The sequence below is a fragment of the Neovison vison genome, chromosome 1 (genome assembly GCF_020171115.1).
Source record: "Neovison vison isolate M4711 chromosome 1, ASM_NN_V1, whole genome shotgun sequence".
NCBI classification, from domain to species: Eukaryota; Metazoa; Chordata; class Mammalia; order Carnivora; family Mustelidae; genus Neogale; species Neogale vison.
The window spans coordinates 167,020,094-167,036,905 of NC_058091.1; the positions used below are offsets into that span (position 1 = coordinate 167,020,094).

Sequence of the window (16,812 nt, forward strand, 5' to 3'; positions counted from 1 at the left end):
TTTTATTTATTTTACAGAGAGAGTGTCGGGGGTTGGGGGCAGAGGGAGAGAGAATCTCGAGCCGACTCCCTGCTGAGGGCGGTGGAGCCCAACACAGGGCTCAGTCCCGAAACCCTGCCCTCACCACCTGAGCCGGAATCAAGAGCTGGGCACTTAACCTGAGTCACCCAGGCGCCCCAGTTTTTTGTAGTTTTTTTTAACTATCCTAGATTTTTGATTTGTGATTACCTTTGGGTTCATACAGAACAAGAGTTGTACCTATCACAGTCTGTATTAAGTTAATGGCTGCGTAAGTTCAAACACATTCAAAGAGCCATAAATTGTTACTTCCCCCTCCACACTTTATGTATATATTTTCTATCTTTCTTGTGTGTGTGCCTTGACTACTATCTGTAGAGATCATTGATTTTGCTACTTTTGCATTTTAATCTCCATAGGGGCTTTATAAGTGATTAACCCACTACCTTTCCTAGATGTTTGCTTTCCCCTGTCAGATTTTTTCCCTTCATAATTTTCTTCCACTTATGGGCTTTTCTTTCTTGTTAAAGTTCCTTTAATATTTCTTGTAAAGGTTGATTTAGTGGTGATCCTTTGAATTTTGTCTGGGGAACTGTTTAGCATGTTTAAAATTCTGAATGACGGCCTTACCAGGTAGAATATTCCTGACTGTGGGGTTTTCCTTTCAGCACTTTGAGTGTGTCATGCCACTCTTTTCTGGCCTGCAGAGTTTCTGCTGAAAATCAGCATATAGTCTTATGGCATTTCCCTTGTATGTATGTTTGCTTTGCTCTGATTGCTTTTAAGATCTTCTCTTTGAGGGGCACCTGGGTGGCTCAGCAGGTTAAGCCTCTGCCTTCAGCTCAGGTCATGATCTCAGGGTCCTGGGATCGAGCCCCGCATCGGGCTCTCTGCTCAGCAGGGGGCCTGCTTCCCTCTCTCTCTCTCTCTGCCTGCCTCTCTGCCTACTTGTGATCTCTGTCTGTCAAATAAATAGAATCTTTAAAAAAAGGAAAAAAATCTTCTCTTTGATTTTGCCATCTTCATTATGTCCTGTGTGGGAATCCTGTTCGGGGCTTTCTGTACTTCCTAGTCCTGATACCGGTTTCCTTCCCCAGATTAAGGAGGATTTTAGCTATTGTTTCTTCAGATAAATTTTCTGCTGGGTCTTTCTTCTTCTTTTGAGACCCCTGGAATGTGAATGCTGTGAAGTTTGCTGATATCTTAGAGGTCCTCTCACCTGGTCTCATTTTTTCATTATTTTTGCTGTTCAGCATGGTGCTTTCCACGATCCTGTCTGAATCAGTCTTCCGCATCCTCTAATCTGCCACCAGTTCCTTCTGGTGTATTTTTTATCATTCTTATCTCTTTGTTGACAGTCTCAGTTTGCCCACTTACCTTTCAAGTTCAGCAACCATTTCTTACCATTGTTTTGAACTGTTTATCCAGCATACTGCTTATTTCCATTTTGTTTAGCTCTTTTTCTGTGATTTTGTCCCATTCTTTCATTTGGGACATGGTCCTCTGTCTCCTCATTTTGTCTGATTCTATTTGTTTCTATAGATTAGGTAGGTCAGCTCTCTCCTGCTCTTGCAAATAGTGGCTTCATGGAGAAGCGTTCCTGTGCTGCTCTGTAGCACAGTCCCGCACGGTCAGCAGAACCATGTCATGGTGCTAGGGGTGTCCCCTGTGAGCGGTGTGCCCCTGTTGTGTCTTAACTGTGGCCGCTATGGGCATGCTTGCAGGTGGGGCTGGCCGCAGTACCCTGCTTCCCTGCTGCAGCTACACGGGCACAGTCTGTTCCCGGCCCCTTAGAGGCCCAGCTGCAGCCACCAGGGGTTCTCAGGAGCAGGGCCTGAGTCAGCCCCACAATAGCGGTGGGGGCAGTAGAGCACCGGGCTTGCCCCCTTCATAGCTAGCCAGGAGGGCAGGCTGGCACACTGGTCCCTGCCCCCACCCCCAGCGCAGGAGCCACTCTGCAGGCAGGGAGGTTGGGTGGAACAAGACCGAAGGGGTGCTGGAGCAGAGCGCCCGCCTGGAGCTGGCATGGGGATGGAGCTGGCTCCCGCAAGCACCCACTCATCCAGGCCAGGGGAGGGCAAGTGAAATAACCGCCCCCAGTACTGTTATTCCAGAGGAAACCTGTAGCTCCCTAGCCTGCCAACACACATCCTAAAATTAGTCATTAAACCTTCACATGCATACCAGGTGCTTTTGCTGACTGCTATTTCCGTGTGGTGCTGGGCTGGGCTCTTCAGCATGTTGGGTTGTTTTTGTTTTTTTAAGATTTTATTCATTTGACAGAACACAAATAGGCAGAGAGGCAGCAGAGAGAGAGGAAGGGAAGCAGGCTCCCCGCCGAGCAGAGAGCCTGATGCAGGACTCGATCCCAGGACCCTGAGATCATGACCTGAGCTGAAGGCAGAGGCTTAACCCACTGAGCCACCCAGGCGCCCCAGCATGTTGGCTTTTTAAGGGCAGGGACTTAGTGTCCTGTCACCCTCCAGCTCTGGGTGTTAGGCCCCAGATTTTCAAAGCCAGATGTGATGCAGGGACTGGTTTGCCCAGTGCAGGTCCCCAAGGCCGGGGATGCCCAGCTTGGGGTCTGACCCCATGTTCTCAGAGCTTGTGAGGCTCTTCTCGTCTGTGGCCAGTCACTCCAGGGGTTTGGTTCCTGACCACACGTCCACCCCTCCTACCGTTTGTGATGTGACCTTGCTACAGCCAGCCGTGGACAGTCAGTCCTGCTGCCTTCACAGCATCTTCAGTTAGTTGCAATATGTGCAGTTGTTGCCTCGGTGTGTCTGTGGTAGGAGGCAAGCTCAGGGTCCTCCTGTCCTGCACCCCACACTCCACCCCACCCCATCCCCACACCGCTGCTCATTCTAGAGGCTTCCCTCCTGGCAGGCCAGACCCCACTGCACATTTAAGGCCACAGAATGCACAGAGGCCAAGGCTCTCTGCTGGGCATTGGCCTCTGCCATCCCCCAAAAAGGCCAAGGCCAGCCTGTCCAGCTTCAACTGGTAGTGCAAAGGTCAGACTTTGATGTTGCCTCTAGCTGTGTGGCCCTGAAGCTCTGAGTAATAGAATAATGGCAGTTACTGATGGGCCAGGCCCAAGGTTAACATTCAACTGCGTTCTCACAGGGAAGGCTCACACGGGCACAGTTTGTTTTGAAGGAGAGAAACTCAGGCTGCGCCAGAGTTGAGCAGAGTCCTGGCAGGTCAGGGGCACTCCCGTCTGGAACAGCACCACGAGCCTCTTCCACACCGCCCTGGGGTTGTGATGCAGAGTCTTGCCTGTCATTGTGAGCCTTCCTCCATAGGCAGTCAGGACCCGGTGCTGCGGTTGCTTCCTCCTGGGGTCCTCTGCAGCCACTTCCACAGCTCCAAACCCTCCCCATGGTTCCGGAGACTTTCCCATCTGCCTGGCACTGAGCAGACAGGACAGAAGCTCTTCGGCCCTTTCTAGATGGTCTCAGGCACCTGATTCTAAGGCTTCCGTTGGAATATTCTCTTGAGGAAAGCCCGGTCGTGAAATCTGGAGGAGGTGGTGAGGGCATTCGTTTGCCCTGCTTTGCTAATCCACCAGATGAGAGCAGGTCCCCAGCCTGCCGGCCCAAGCAGGGAAAATAGGTAGAACAGAGAGTGAGACGTGTGGGAGCCCCGAGGCGGAGAGGATAAAGCAGCAGTGCAGGCGTGGGGATCTTTCCCTCCCCTCCCCTGGTCTTGCCAGGCCACTGGCACTTGTTTGGAATAGTGGACATGGTTCTCTCCTGTCATTTCCATTGCAGGACGAAGCTGGCCTGGCCGGGAAGGTTAAAGAAGGTGGCAGTCACAAGGACTGGGGAACTGGGGAGCTTTCTGTTCCTCGGGTGGGTCCTCCACATCTGGCCCCACAGGTCAGAGTTACATCTTCCAAGTGGGAACGATTCCTTCTGCCACCTGGAAATGGCCCACGTGCAGACATGGAGCCCTCACTGGCCCTACAGAGAGACCCCAAGCATGCTGAGGCAGCACTGGCTGAGCAGGGGAACCTATGGGTCCAGACCCCAAGGGAAGGACACCCCAGCAGGCCACTCGGTACACCCAAACTTCCCTGGCCTGCACATACTTTCATGTCGGGGTCTCAGAGGCCCTGTGTAAAGCCCTCCAGACAACCACAGGACACTGGTCCTCTGGCAAAGGGCAGTCCCTTGGTCACAGGGGTACAGGAGCCCCCACTTGTGCGACTATGTGACCTTTTTAAAACTGGTGAGGACTTTGAGGATGATCTGTGAAGTAACTTAAACAAGGTTACCCACCCGGACACATGTTACATGAGCCCTTATCCCCTGGACCTCGTGCCCACTGTCCAAAAAAAAAAAAAATTTAGCTTCTAAATAGGATGGGGGGGCGGCAGTACCTGGGAGGCTCAGTTGGTAAAGTCTGTGCCTTCAGCTCAGGTCATGATGGTCCTGGGGTCAAGTCCTGCATCTGGCTCCCTGCCTGGGGGTTGAGGGGGGCAGGGAAGGGAGAGTCTGCTTCTCCTTCTGCCCCTCCCCTTGGTCATGCCTCCATCCCTCCCTCCCTCTCACTTTCTCAAAATCTTTAAAAAAAAAAAAGGACCAGAGATGATTTATACAGACCGTCAACAAGAACAAACTATCAAGTTGTCTCTGGTTGCAACATCTTTGATTAAAGTGCTTATACCATTTAATTACAGATTGTTTGCAACACAGCAACAGAATGGTTACAAACGGGTTTTCTTACTGTGAAAGCAACAGACACATTCAAAAGTGAGAGAATTAGAGTGGTTATGGAACAGGCGGTATTCTGTGAGCACCAGCCTCCCTCTCTCAACCCCTCCTCAGTTGTAGATTGAAGAAGCCCAAGCTTGGACTGCCCTGTCTGCCCTGTCCTCCCCATCCTCACTCCTGCCCCACCTGACGCAATGTCTGCTGTCCTGGCTCTGAACTTGGAGCCGATCAGGTTACCAGTGAAAATCAACTACAGGTCAGCTTACTATTACCGTCATTAAAAAAGAAAAAGTGTAAGACCATTAGGCAAGACATCCTGGACTGCTGGTGTGATCCTGGTGGGGGGAGAGCAGTAGAAGGCCATCGGGCCTCGGCATCCTCCCAGCAAGGACTCTTTGTCCACCCACAGGAGCCGGCAGACGCTTCTCTGACATCGGCAGCCACACACATGGGCCTCCCCCTCCCATCACTTGCGCTACTGCCCTGGATGGCTTGGTGCATCCCCACCCCCAGATTCTGGAAGAAGAATGCAGAGAAACTGGCCCTGAGAGGGGCCCCGCTGTTCTACACTAGCTCAACACGACCAGGAGACAAGAAGGGGGACGGGACCGGGGGCAGAAGCCGTCACAACGGGTGCTTCGAATACTGGATAGTGTCCAGCGCCGCCCCAATGTCATAGTTCTTGGTCTGCAGGAGCCTGGTGAGCCAGCCGCCTTCGTCGGAGAAGCCCATGGACAGCATCTGGGACAGGGACTCGATGAGCCGGGGGTCAGCCTCTGCCAGGAGGAGGACAGAAGCCATGAGGGGGGCAGCCAGCCAGCGCCCAAGGAACCAGCCCTTCCACGAGCCCTCTGCCCAGCATAGTGACCCTCCCAGACAGCCAGACAAGCGCGTTCCAGAAGAGGCCAGAAGGTGAGGATTTTGAGCAGCTCTGCAAGGCTGTATGGACTCCTAATTCGCTTCTGCCAATACAGCAAACACCGCAGAGTCTGAACAGAAGGCCGCAGCTGTAATCCACGGCAACTTCCGACCCGAATACTGACATCTGACCTTCTTCCAGTTTTCACATCTTGACCTCTTCCCAACCATTAACCAAATGAAAAAATCAGGGCACCTGCCTAGGGGCTCAGTCGGTTAACTGTCTGCCTTCAGCTCAGGTCATGATCTCAGGGTCCAAGGATCGAGGCCCGCATTGGGTTCCCTGCATAGCAGGGAGCCTGCTTCTCCCTTTGCCCCTCCCCCTGCTCATACTCTCTAATGAATAACAAGCCTGAGCAAGGGATCAGCTGTCCCCTGCTACTCAGCTGTGTTCCAGGCTGCCACAGTCCCCACCGGGCCTTACTGCCGTGCACACACCACCTCTCCACGTTGCTGGGCGTCCTGCCTAGCTCCAAAGGGACCCTGGCCATGGACCCCGCCCAGAGGTCAACACCTTCCTCAGGGAAAATGGAGGTGGCCTCTAAGTCCCATGGCCTTCATGATTCTGGGTCCGGACGCTAAAAGGAGGGGAGAGAATGTTCAGAGAGAAAAAGGCAGAAACAATTGCTTGAAGCCACTTGCCTGGTGGCAGATGTGGGTACAATGCAGCTTCCTTCAGTCCTGTGGGCCCTTCCTGAGAAGAGTCTAGAGAGCCTGGCCCTTCAGATTCAGGCATCTGTAGAGACTGGAGTTCCCCTGTAGACGGGTCTACTTCCTTTGAAGACAAATGGGTCCAGTCTTCGTCTCCTCCCGAGCAGTTATCCGACTCCATCTGCTCCTGGAACAGAAACCCTGTGAGCACAAAGGACCCCCGCACCAAGCCCACCTGCCCCCAGCCTCCACTCCTGCAAATGGTAAGGAATGTTCAAGCAGCGGGTTTGCAGAACAACACAAATGTCCTAGACGGCCCTCTGCCGTCTGGTGGACTGTGTGCGCGTCGGGGGTCGAGGTAAGAAGCACTTGCCTCGGGCAGCCCTGACTCCAGGGCAACCTTGTCCATCTGCTCCGCCAAGGACTGCGCCGCGCCCTCCGGGTCCCCATCTGGTTTGCTGGGGTCTGAAGAGCAGCTGCTTGGCTGAGAGCCGCACTTCTCCTCAGTGCTGGAGCTGCCTGGAGAGACGGGGGTAAGGCGGCTTCTTTTCCCCCCGTGTTCCACATCAATATCCACTTCGATGCCTGCGGAGACCGAGGAGGAAGCAAACACCTGTGAGGTCTCCGGAGGGCCTCCTGGCTGGGGACACAGCATAGTGGGGAGGGGGCCCCACAGCGTAGGAGGGGGCCCCACAGAGTAGTGGGGAGGGGACCCAGCATACTGGGGGGAGCCACAGTGTGGGGGGTGGCACAGGATAGCACAGCCAGAGCAGGAAGGCCAGCTCCCTGCTGCCACAAGGCAGATGGCCGTTCACCTGACCTTCAGGATCCCCAAGGGCTAACTGCTGCCAATATCCTGGCCCCAAACCTTGGCTCCCGGCACATGTCTGCTGACTTGTGCACCTTACTGGCCCTTCCTCTTCTTCCAAGTTAATGCAACCTTAATCTCAGTGAACATCCCAGGTCAGCACTGGAGCCAGAAAGCCCATAAAGAGCCCGTTTGCCCCATGTGGGCAGCGGGCTAGAAACGGAGCCACATACCAGCTGTGGCCAGAGAGCCCCAGCCACCGCACCCAGGACCACATGAAGCCTCACACGTTGGGTGGGGGGTTGCGGCGCAGTGACAGGAAACCCAAGAATCCTGCTTGGCCTTGTGGGAAGCCCACTAGGAGGAAAGCCTGGGCCAGCCAGCAGGTCGCCTGTAGCCCCTCACAAGGGTGCACATGCCCACTGAGGGGACGGAGGGCAGAGTCACTGATGCTGTTTTTAATTAATCAGACGGCCACATGCCCCCAGCTTAGACTCTGACCATTCCAGAAGGCTCAAGCAAAGATTCCTGGCCCCAACACACAGCCTGCCCACTCCCCAAAGACAGCTTTCACCCCACGCCGCCTTTTTTCTGATGGCTTGAGTTCACTGCCTCTTGTTCTAGATCAACATTTAGCTCCCCTTCCCCTGTCCTTTCAGAAACTCTTCAGTGAAAACCACACACAGCGATCAGGTGAACGCCACTACATCCAGCTTTGCTCTGCCCTCATACGTGAGCGTTTCAGCTGGGAATGGCACTCGAGGTTGAGAAGCCAGTTCTGTTTAGACGTTCACAGTCACTGGCTGATCCTCAGTCTTCTGGTGTCGGCCCCCGGAACTAGCCCCCGGAACTCTCAAGCTCTTACAGTAACCCGGAGCATTTCCAGAGCCTCCCGTTCTCCAGAGGGCTCTGTTCCAGGACAATGAGGTCTGGAGTGGAATCTTTTCTGGTCACTGTCCAGGGCACTTGGAGTCCTTTTCAATCTAGAGGTTAATGTCCTCTGGGCCAAGATGGTCTTATATTCTTTGTTCATTTCCTTCCTTCAGTTTTGTCTGCTCCCTTCACAGAATTCCTATTAGCTGTCCTACCCTGGGCCTCTGGGAATTAATCCTTGATTCTTCTCACCTTTTTTCTCTTCTCACCTCTATTTTGTTTTTGGAGTATTTCCTTAAAGTGACCTTGAATCTAAGCCTTCTTTTAAGTTCTTTTTCTGGCTATTTTTCTTAATTTCTAAAAAAAAAAAAAAAAAAAAAAGATGTTCTTGAACTGTTTATCTGTTCTTAAGATACCAGTTGTATCTTGTTCTTTTTTCAAGGATGGAAAAGCTGGACGCTGACATTCTCTTTCCTGTAAAGCCCGACCCCAAGTTCCTTCTCGTCCATGTGCAGGAAGTGCCCAAAAGGCTGGAGACCGTGGCCTTTGGACCCTACCAAGGCCCTCTCAGAGGGCCAGAGCCATCACTCATCTCCCTCTGGAGGGGGGCTGAGTGCCTGGCCAGGCAGCGGGATCCCAGGTGGCAAAGCTGTGGGACCTGGCTCTGGCCTGTCTGGCCTCTACTGAGCAGGGACGCCCCAGCCAGGTCCACTGCCCATTCACGGGGCCCCATTTCAGGCTGGTGCCTCACCCTGCCCTGTGTCCCTAGGGCTGAAGCTTCCCTGTGTCAAATACTCCAGCAACAAAGCACCAGGTCTCATGCGTGCGTGGGCAAGGACCAGCCAGTGATCTCGACGTGATCCTTAAGAGTGGCCTTCAACCACCCACACCACCCCCTACCCAGTTCCTTGGCCTTTCCTGACAGGCCCCAGGAGGACCCCTGAGCAGGCACGTGGGTTTCCACGCTGCTGGTCACCACCCTTAAACTCTTTTCCCACCATTCAAAGCGTGAGGTCTTCTTACCTTCTCTAGCACTTTTTCCCCCTTTTCTTTGTCCATGTTGCTTTATATTCCTGTGTTTAATCCCTCTACTGCTACTTTGGTACAGCGTGAGAAGCCAAGAGAGATAAAAGCGGGCTTAGCTACCAATACCCTCATCTGAATATTTAAGTCCTTTTTCTCCTTCTATGCTCCCCCAACTTTTCATCATGAATGGTTCAAGCGTGGGTGTCTGAGTGGCTTAGTCAGTTGAGCTTTTGGGCACTTAGTTTCAACTCAGGTCATGATCTCAGGGTCATGAGCTAGAGACCCACATCGGGCTCTGCACTCACTGGGAAGTCTACTTGAGATTCTCTCTCCCTCTGCCCCTCCCTCACACGTGCTCTAAATAAATCTTTTTTTTTTTTAATAAATCTTTAAAAAAAAAAAGTTCAAGCAAACAGAAAAGTTGGAAGGACATACAATAAACACCCATACACAGTCTCAGTTTTCTATGTGGACAAATGACAGGACTTCGTAAATGAACCAGAGAGATTCTAGAACCCCAATTTCTCCAACAGATGATAACCTGAGACCTAGGGGCTTACAGACTGTACCACTGGTTGTGGCCTGCCTCCCCAGAGCCTGTGAAGGGGAGGGTCTTCTGAAGACCCTGGGACAAGGAAAGGACCTGCGGTTTTGGGTCGCAGAGGTCAGTGACTGCAAACTCGGGCTGGGAGCGGTCCCGGGCCTCAGCAGCGGACCTGCTCAGCTGGCTCTCAGGGCACCTACCAAACAAGGCCTCGGGGCTGTGCTTTAAAATTGCTGAGTCACTCATATAGTCCACCCTCTGGGAGGTGTTACTGGCTGTCCCTCTGGGCCCCTGCTCTGGGAAGAGTCCCTTCTAGGCCATTAGCATAGGAGTCATCCTAGCTGTCAGGACCTCCTAAGAAGGAAAATACCCAGAGTTCTATTGAGTTTAATCAATTCCGCAAGTGGCTTTCCTCAACTGAAACCATTCAGAGGCATAGGTACTGAAACTGTCCTTGTGCGAGAGCTTCAGGCTCCTCCCTAGTGGGTACATAGCAACTCCCATCCGCTCTGCAAGACCTGAAAAGGCCTTTACCCTTATCCTACACCTCTGAGCGTGGCCAAAATTATTCCCCTCTGTCCTAAGTGGGAAATCGGGTCAAGTTCTGAAACAGGCCACACACTCAGATGGGCCTCACGATGGACAGCAAGTGGAACTCAAAGTCCCTGGCAAGCCTTTGAAACTCACAGCTGCCAGGCCTGACCCACAACCAATTTGCCAGAATCCAGAAGGTGGACCTGGGACTCTACAGTTTCAAGATTCCCTACCTGGATCTAGAATGGGGTTTGGGACTCCCCAGCTTGTCCGATTTGTTGTTTTAGCGAAAGACTCTGTTCTTCAGAATAATTTTAGGTAAGTTTCCATACGCCAAAACATACCAAAAAACAAACAAAACACCCCCTTGTTGGTGATTCAGAGGCTCAGCCAGCCTTGAGAACCACTGGCCATTTACCAGCTTCCAAAGAGAAGCTTCCCGTCCCCCTAAATCATGCCTCCTGTCACAGCATCTCAAGTGGCAGCTGGGCTTCAGCATCAGCTTGTCTCCTGATGAGAACCTGGTCACCGCCCCTCTGCTATCCTGCTAGAAAGCATTAAAAACATCCGTTCTTTTCCTTGCTCTCCAGAGCCTTTAACTCCAGTGTGAAACTGCAGTCCGCACAGGTTCACGGAGGAGCAACACCAGGAGGTCCCCACTGAGCACCGTCCCCGCCCAAAGGAGGGGGAGCTGAAATGCCCTCAAGCTGGGGGCAAGAACAGGCCTGCCTCCCCTTCCCATCAGCATCCACTCACACTTGGACACTCGCTGCCATGGCAGTCACAAAGCGGAGCTCGACTCTAGTCAGAGATCATGGGTCCACTGCACCCTTGAACCAGAAATCCTAGTCCTAGTGGACTCCCACTGCTGCAGGGCCCAGCCCTGTAGCAGAGGCTACTGGAATCATCCCAACCTAACACTTGTGGATTCCACTTCACTCCACAGGGAAAGTTCCAGAAAGTGTCAGGGAATTCAACTTTGAGTGGCCTGTGGTGCAGCGCACGGTGAAGACTGGCATGAGGTGACAAATGCTGGCTAGCCCTCAGGGCCTGGAAGTCCCCATTCCTCCACTGCGACCCAGGTGGTGAAAAGCAACCCAACAGCCACCCCCTCACCAAGTAAAACACTGCTGCTCTCAAAGGACAGAGGCCACCACTTACCCAGAGGGCTCAGGGCAGCCGCCACACTCTCCCCTACGTTCTTAAGGAAATTCACACTGGGATCCTCCGACGAACCAGCAGCTTCAGTTTCAAAAAAAAAAAAAAAAACAAAAAATGTACAAACAATACCTGTTATGATCCTATCACCTTCCTCACAGGTGCCCCCCATCCCCAGGGGGTCTTGTCCTGGCAGCCTTCCCAAACTCTCTACTGCTCCGGGCTCCTGTGTGCCCCTGGTGCTCAGCCCACGGGGGATTTGCTTCTTGCGCTTTACAATACTGACCACGTTCTAGCTCAAACCCCGTCAGGATCAAACATCCCCACCTTTGTTCCAAAGAAAGAGGACATCAGAAGACAGTAAGTTAATAAGATCAGAATAAAACCAAAATCCAGAATTCTGGAACACAAGCCAGATGTTAAAGCTCTTCACTTCCGGACTGTGCTCCAGAATACTTGAGCAGGGGCCCCTGGCCGCCTCAGTCAGGAGAGCATACAACTCTCAGAGCTCAGGGTTGGGAGTTCAAACCCCACACTGGGTGTAGAGCTCACTTTAAAAATCAGAAGCTTGTCAAATAAATAAATAAAATCTTAAAAAAAAAAAAACTTGATGAGGGTGTAGTTTAGGGCTGAGCACTCAGCTAGTACAGGCAAATGAGCAGCCTCGGGCACTCTGTGTGCAAGGAAGAGAAAGGGGGACGCTCCCCACTCCCCAGGGCTCTGTGAGCTAAGGGATACCACCACAGCCATGCAAGACTGCAGGACATGGGGAAGGCCCCCAGGCCGCCAGCTGACCACCTCCCCCGTCAGAAGCCAGCAGACGCAAGCCTCACCTGGTTCTGCCGCAGAGCTGGGCCGGGCGTCCCCTGCCCGGGGAGGACGCGGGCTCCAGTTCCCTGGTGGGCCCATCTCCCAGCCGGGCCACCCAAAGTACCCGTGTTTCAGCTTCCGCAGCCAGCGGCTGTGTGAGAAGCCCTGGGGGCGGGGAGGAACAGAGGGGCCCAGTGACACCAGAGCAGAGGACTCCCCCACCTCCAGCCCCTAGCCCTCCGTGCCCCCCACCCCGCCTGCAGTGCAGCCCTGCTCACCTCAGGTAAGGGGCCGAAGGCAGCAGGGAGAACCAGCTTGCTGTGCTCCCGGTGTAGGCCCTTCCCCTCGCAGGCGGCACACAGGTCGTAGTCCGGGCAGACACTGCACTTGTAGCGGGTCCCTACCACCGGCCCATTGCAACCATCACAGATCACGTTGGGGTGCACCAGGCCGCGGGGCATCTCCTGAGCACACGGGGGGCGGTGGTCCCGCCGACACTCCTTCTTCTCTGCAGGGAGGGCAGAGAGCCAGAAGGTGGGACCCCACAGTTCCCGCTCATCCCCACTGGGGGGTGGGGGGCTTGCAGTGAGCGGACCCCTGGCCCTGCTCTCCAGACACGGGGTCCCTGTGCAACCCGGCTGTTCAAGTGACAGCAGCAGGGGGACCCAAGAACCTGCCATGAGGCTCGCAGTCCTGTGCCTGGTACCCAGTACAGGGGGCCCAGGCAAGCAAGAGGCCGCAGGGAGTGCTGCCCCCTCCCATTAAAATAAGCCCCACTGCATCCCCAAAGCTGCCTGTGGCACCTGGCTGGGGCAGCATCAAGAGTGAACCCAGAGATCTCCAGGCCCAGCCCCTGTGGGACTCCTCTCTCAGGCCAAGCACAGAGAGGACGGAGTCTAGCTCTTAAAGAACCCCAGGACCTTCCCTGCTCCTCAGAGGGGATTGCTCAAGAACTTCAATCAGGTTTTATTCAGCAAGAAGCACCCGGCTTCAGGGGGCCCCCAGAACAAGCCTTTACCTTTAATATAAATACGGAAGATGTCATCCTTCACATAGGACAGTGCCATGGTCAGTTCCTCGTCACTGGAAAAGGCCACCAAGTCTCCGTCCTCATCTAGATTGTTTACAAGACAGCATTTGAGCACCAGAGGCTTCTCAATTGGACCCAAGCTGCTGAGAAGGACGCAGGCTGGTACTAGAGGGGCATATGCAGGCCTAGGAACTGAGGCACACCTGAGTGAGCCAGTGCCCGGTGGGGCGGAGGCCAGACTGCCCACTCACTGTGACACTGCCTGGAAGGTAAGCTCTCCAACATGGGCCCTGGGTTCCCACGGGAGAAAGAGCATGTGCCAGCGAATGGGGGGTGCTGAGGGCGGGGGGCAGTTGGGGGTGCGTACTGCAGCTGCCACTCTGCCTCTGAGCCAGCAGCCCCTTAAGCAGGCACTGCCTCGGTCCATGTCTGGCCAGGCCAAGACCCATCTTCAACTGTAGCAGACCCCTACCCGTGACGGATTCCTGGGGGCCCAGCCCCTCCAAAGGCCTTGGGCCTTTGGCTTTTTAAGAAAGCCAAGAAGAGGAGTCCACCTGCCTGCTTCCGCCCCCAATAAAGTTACAGGATTTGTAATGTACTCTGATTTTCAGTTTTGCAAACGGTGCTGAAGTCCCACCATGCAGGCCAAACTAGGCCCGGCACCTGCAGGCTGGGCCAGCTCTGTGGGCCCAGGACACAACATCTGCCATAAGAACAAGCACAGCGTCAAAACGTGATAACCCAAACCCCCACCAGCTAAGGAGCGGACGAACAAAACGTGGTTATGTGCGTAGAATGGCCTGTTATTCGGCACAAGATACAGCTACAACATCCCTAAACCTCGAAAATGTTACGCTGAGTACAAGCCGGTTGCAAAAGAGAAGGAAAATAGAGGGCTCCTTGTCCACAGGAAACGTCCAGAATAAGGAAATCCATCAAGAAAAATATTAGCGGTTGCTTAGAGCAGAGGAGGAGGAGAGCTACCTATGCCTTAGCTAAACCTTAGGCCCTTTCTCAGATGATGTAAAAGGCTCTAGAACTGTTCCCGCAATGGGGGAGTTACACGGGAAGTAGATTAAAGCTCCATGAAGCTGTCACAAAAACAAACAAGCCAGGAACCCGGCGGGCCAGCTGGCAGCGCTCCTAGGGAGGGCCCGGCACTGCCCCTCCCCGGGGCCGGCCTTGGCTGCCCGCCCCCGACCGGCCCCTACCGTCTCCCCCGCCCCCACCCCCAGAGGCCAGGGCCCACACCGGCGCCGCAAGAGATGGAGCGCGTTCCCGGGCATCTCCGCTGACGCTGCTGCAGGACCGCCCGACTGGGTCCCACGGCCGGCTGGAGAACGTCCGCACCCAAGTCGGCCTCGGGCCCTCCTAGGGCGCTCCTAGGCCGCTCCCGCCCGCTCCTCCCCGCCGCCGGCGCCGCCCCCGGCTGCCTCGTCCGCCCGCACTAGCCGCCTGCACGCGCCCCTGTGCTGGTTGGCCCGCCTCCTCCGCCAGCCCTTCCTCCGCGGCCGGCCGGCTCTTCCCGGGCCCGAGGCAGCCCCTACTCGGCCGCAGCAATCGGTCAGCGTAATCCGAGTGCCCGCCGCCGGCAGGCGAGGACGCCCCAGTGCGCCCGGGCCCCGACCTGCGACGTCACGGCAGGGAGGGGGGAGGGGCCGGCGCCCCCGGGTCTGCGGCCCCGGCCCCCGCCGGGAGGCCCAGGCCCACCCCCACCCCGCGGGCGCCCCCAGGCCGGAGGAGCAGAGGCAGCCGCCTGCCCCGCCCCGTGCTGCCCGGCCAGCCGGCGTCACGGCTCCCCGCAGCCCCCCGAGGGCGCCCGGCCCGCTCACCGCGGTAGTGCGTCTGGAAGCCGCCGGGTCGCAGCACCGGGAACAGGGCGGCCACCCGGCTCAGCAGACGCTCGCAGGGCCCGGGCCCGGCCGCGCCCTCCGCCTCGGCCTCGGCGCTGAAGCAGAAGCTGAAGCGGCGGATCTCGCGGGCCGCCTCCTCCTTGCCCAGAAGGTAGGCCTTCACGGTGAGCGACGCCATCACTGCCGGTCCGGAGGTTGAGGACTAACCGGGCCGCGATGACGCCGGGCGAGCGCTTTTATAAGGATCGCGGGAAGCCCCGCCCGGCCCGGCCTCCTGGGCCCGGTCTCCGCGCCCCGCCCCTCCGCGCCGCCCTGCGCGAGCCGCCCTGCCGAGGCCCCGAGCCCGCTGCCCCCTCCCGTGTGTCGCCCTCCCACCCCCGCTATCCCCTCACGGTGTCCCGCACCTCCCTACAGCCGACCCCCTCCTTACTGTCCTCAGTGCCCCCGGGACCCCAAGAGGCCCTCCCGGGACTCCGACCTCTAAGGTTGGGCTCCGACCTCCTCACCTGCGGGAAAGCACCCACGGGGGTCCCGCCCCGGAACCCTCCCAGGCCTGGGCCTGACCGTGACTCAGCAAAGCAGAACACAGGCCGCCGGAGATGCCCAGCGCAGCGGCCCGAATCCCCAGGCCAGAACTAACTGGCTCCCCAGGTCCTGTGCGGGACACTTCACTCTTCACAGCCTCCCATCCATTGGAAGAAGTCGGCTTTCAGTTGGCATCCCGCTCCAGCGCCTCCAGCATCTTCCATGATGGCCCCTTATTGGAGTGAGGGACATACCCGCAGTCGGGCCTGAGCATCAGAGGAGCTCCTGGTGGGTAAGGCTGAGAGGTGCCTCAGGAGCACGGGGTCTCCTACCTCCACCTGGTCCTGGTGCCTCAGTGGTCCTCAGGTGTTCACTATAGCCCAAGAGACTCCCCAAGGGCAGCCCGACCCCAGCCGGTCAGCATAGAGTTCAGCTCCACAGGTGGTGCCCAAAGGGCTGGCGTGGCCTCGGGCCTGTTGGCCACATGGGCATTCCAGGAGTCAGACCAACAGCTGTCCAACTAATAACCAAGAAACATGGTTTTATGGAACCAAACCCACCGTTCACAAGGTCTGGAGGAAGGTGGGGGGAGGGTCTTCCAAGGAGGTGGGCAAGAAGGGTAGGTCACCCTATGCAGTCTCCCAGGTGGGGTCCTGTGAGTAGAAGGCAGACTTGCTGAGTCATGTCCTCTCATGGTGGGGTTTGGGGGAGCAGGCAAAAACCTCAAGGGATGGGAAACCCAGAAGGGAAGGGTGGGTGGACTTGGCTGTCAGGTGTGAAGGTGATTTGCTTATGGGAACACAGCAGGGACCTGTCCACAGGTGTAGATGGTCCTTCCCAAGGAGCTCCAGAGTAGGCACACCCCTTTAAAAATGACATATCCTCGCAGGCCCTTCCCTGCATCCCTGCTGTGAGCCTGAGAAAGGCACCTGATGCCCACTGCCCCAGGGTCAGAGGATGGACAAGGATCAGCTCTGGGCAGAGGCTGCCGCGGCCCACAGGTGTCCCAGGGCAGCCTTGACCCAGAGCCCAGCTTCCCACTCCCCCCAAGTTTCAGTGGCTTCATCGGAGTGAGGGGGTGCAGAAGGAAAGCCCGGGGGCCCTGGGAACCTCGGGTCTCAGGAAGGGCTCGAGGTGCAGGCCCTGTCCAAATAAGCAGGGGGAATAGACACTTGCCGCCAGAACCTCCTTTGCTTTCTGAACTTTTGGCCCCATTTTGGGGACTGTGGTGGGTTTTCGAGGACGGATGGAGAGCTTAGGGGGAAAGAGGGTGGCAGGAAATGGCCCCAGGGAAGCCAACCTGGAGGCCCCCACCCCTGGAGAGTCCCTGCTCTGGCCTTCCCAGG

At 56.0% G+C, this 16,812-nt stretch overlaps 2 protein-coding genes across 4 annotated transcripts in view; one reads left to right on the forward strand and one right to left on the reverse strand.

Moving 5' to 3' along the window:
* The window catches only part of LOC122915734 (MRN complex interacting protein), a 32,812-nt gene extending 22,043 nt beyond the window's left edge, over positions 1-10,769 (forward strand). For 2 of the 3 annotated variants that reach the window (XM_044262476.1, XM_044262480.1), the window contains one exon: positions 3,792-4,415. In XM_044262476.1, coding sequence (XP_044118411.1) covers positions 3,792-4,277 — 486 coding nt within the window. In that variant the 3' untranslated portion in view covers positions 4,278-4,415. Of the gene's footprint in view, positions 1-3,791; positions 4,416-10,680 lie in introns of those variants that run through there. The other variant, XM_044262489.1, reaches the window with a different exon arrangement.
* On the reverse strand, positions 5,274-15,137 carry SQSTM1 (sequestosome 1). Its single transcript, XM_044262464.1, has 8 exons — positions 14,921-15,137; positions 13,077-13,172; positions 12,337-12,566; positions 12,082-12,223; positions 11,252-11,332; positions 6,679-6,890; positions 6,297-6,492; positions 5,274-5,512 (listed from the first exon to the last, which is right to left on the reverse strand). Exons 1-8 carry the CDS (start codon positions 15,117-15,119, stop codon positions 5,361-5,363), a joined length of 1,308 nt encoding a protein of 435 aa, XP_044118399.1. The 5' UTR covers positions 15,120-15,137; the 3' UTR covers positions 5,274-5,360.
* Positions 15,138-16,812: the final 1,675 nt, after the last annotated feature.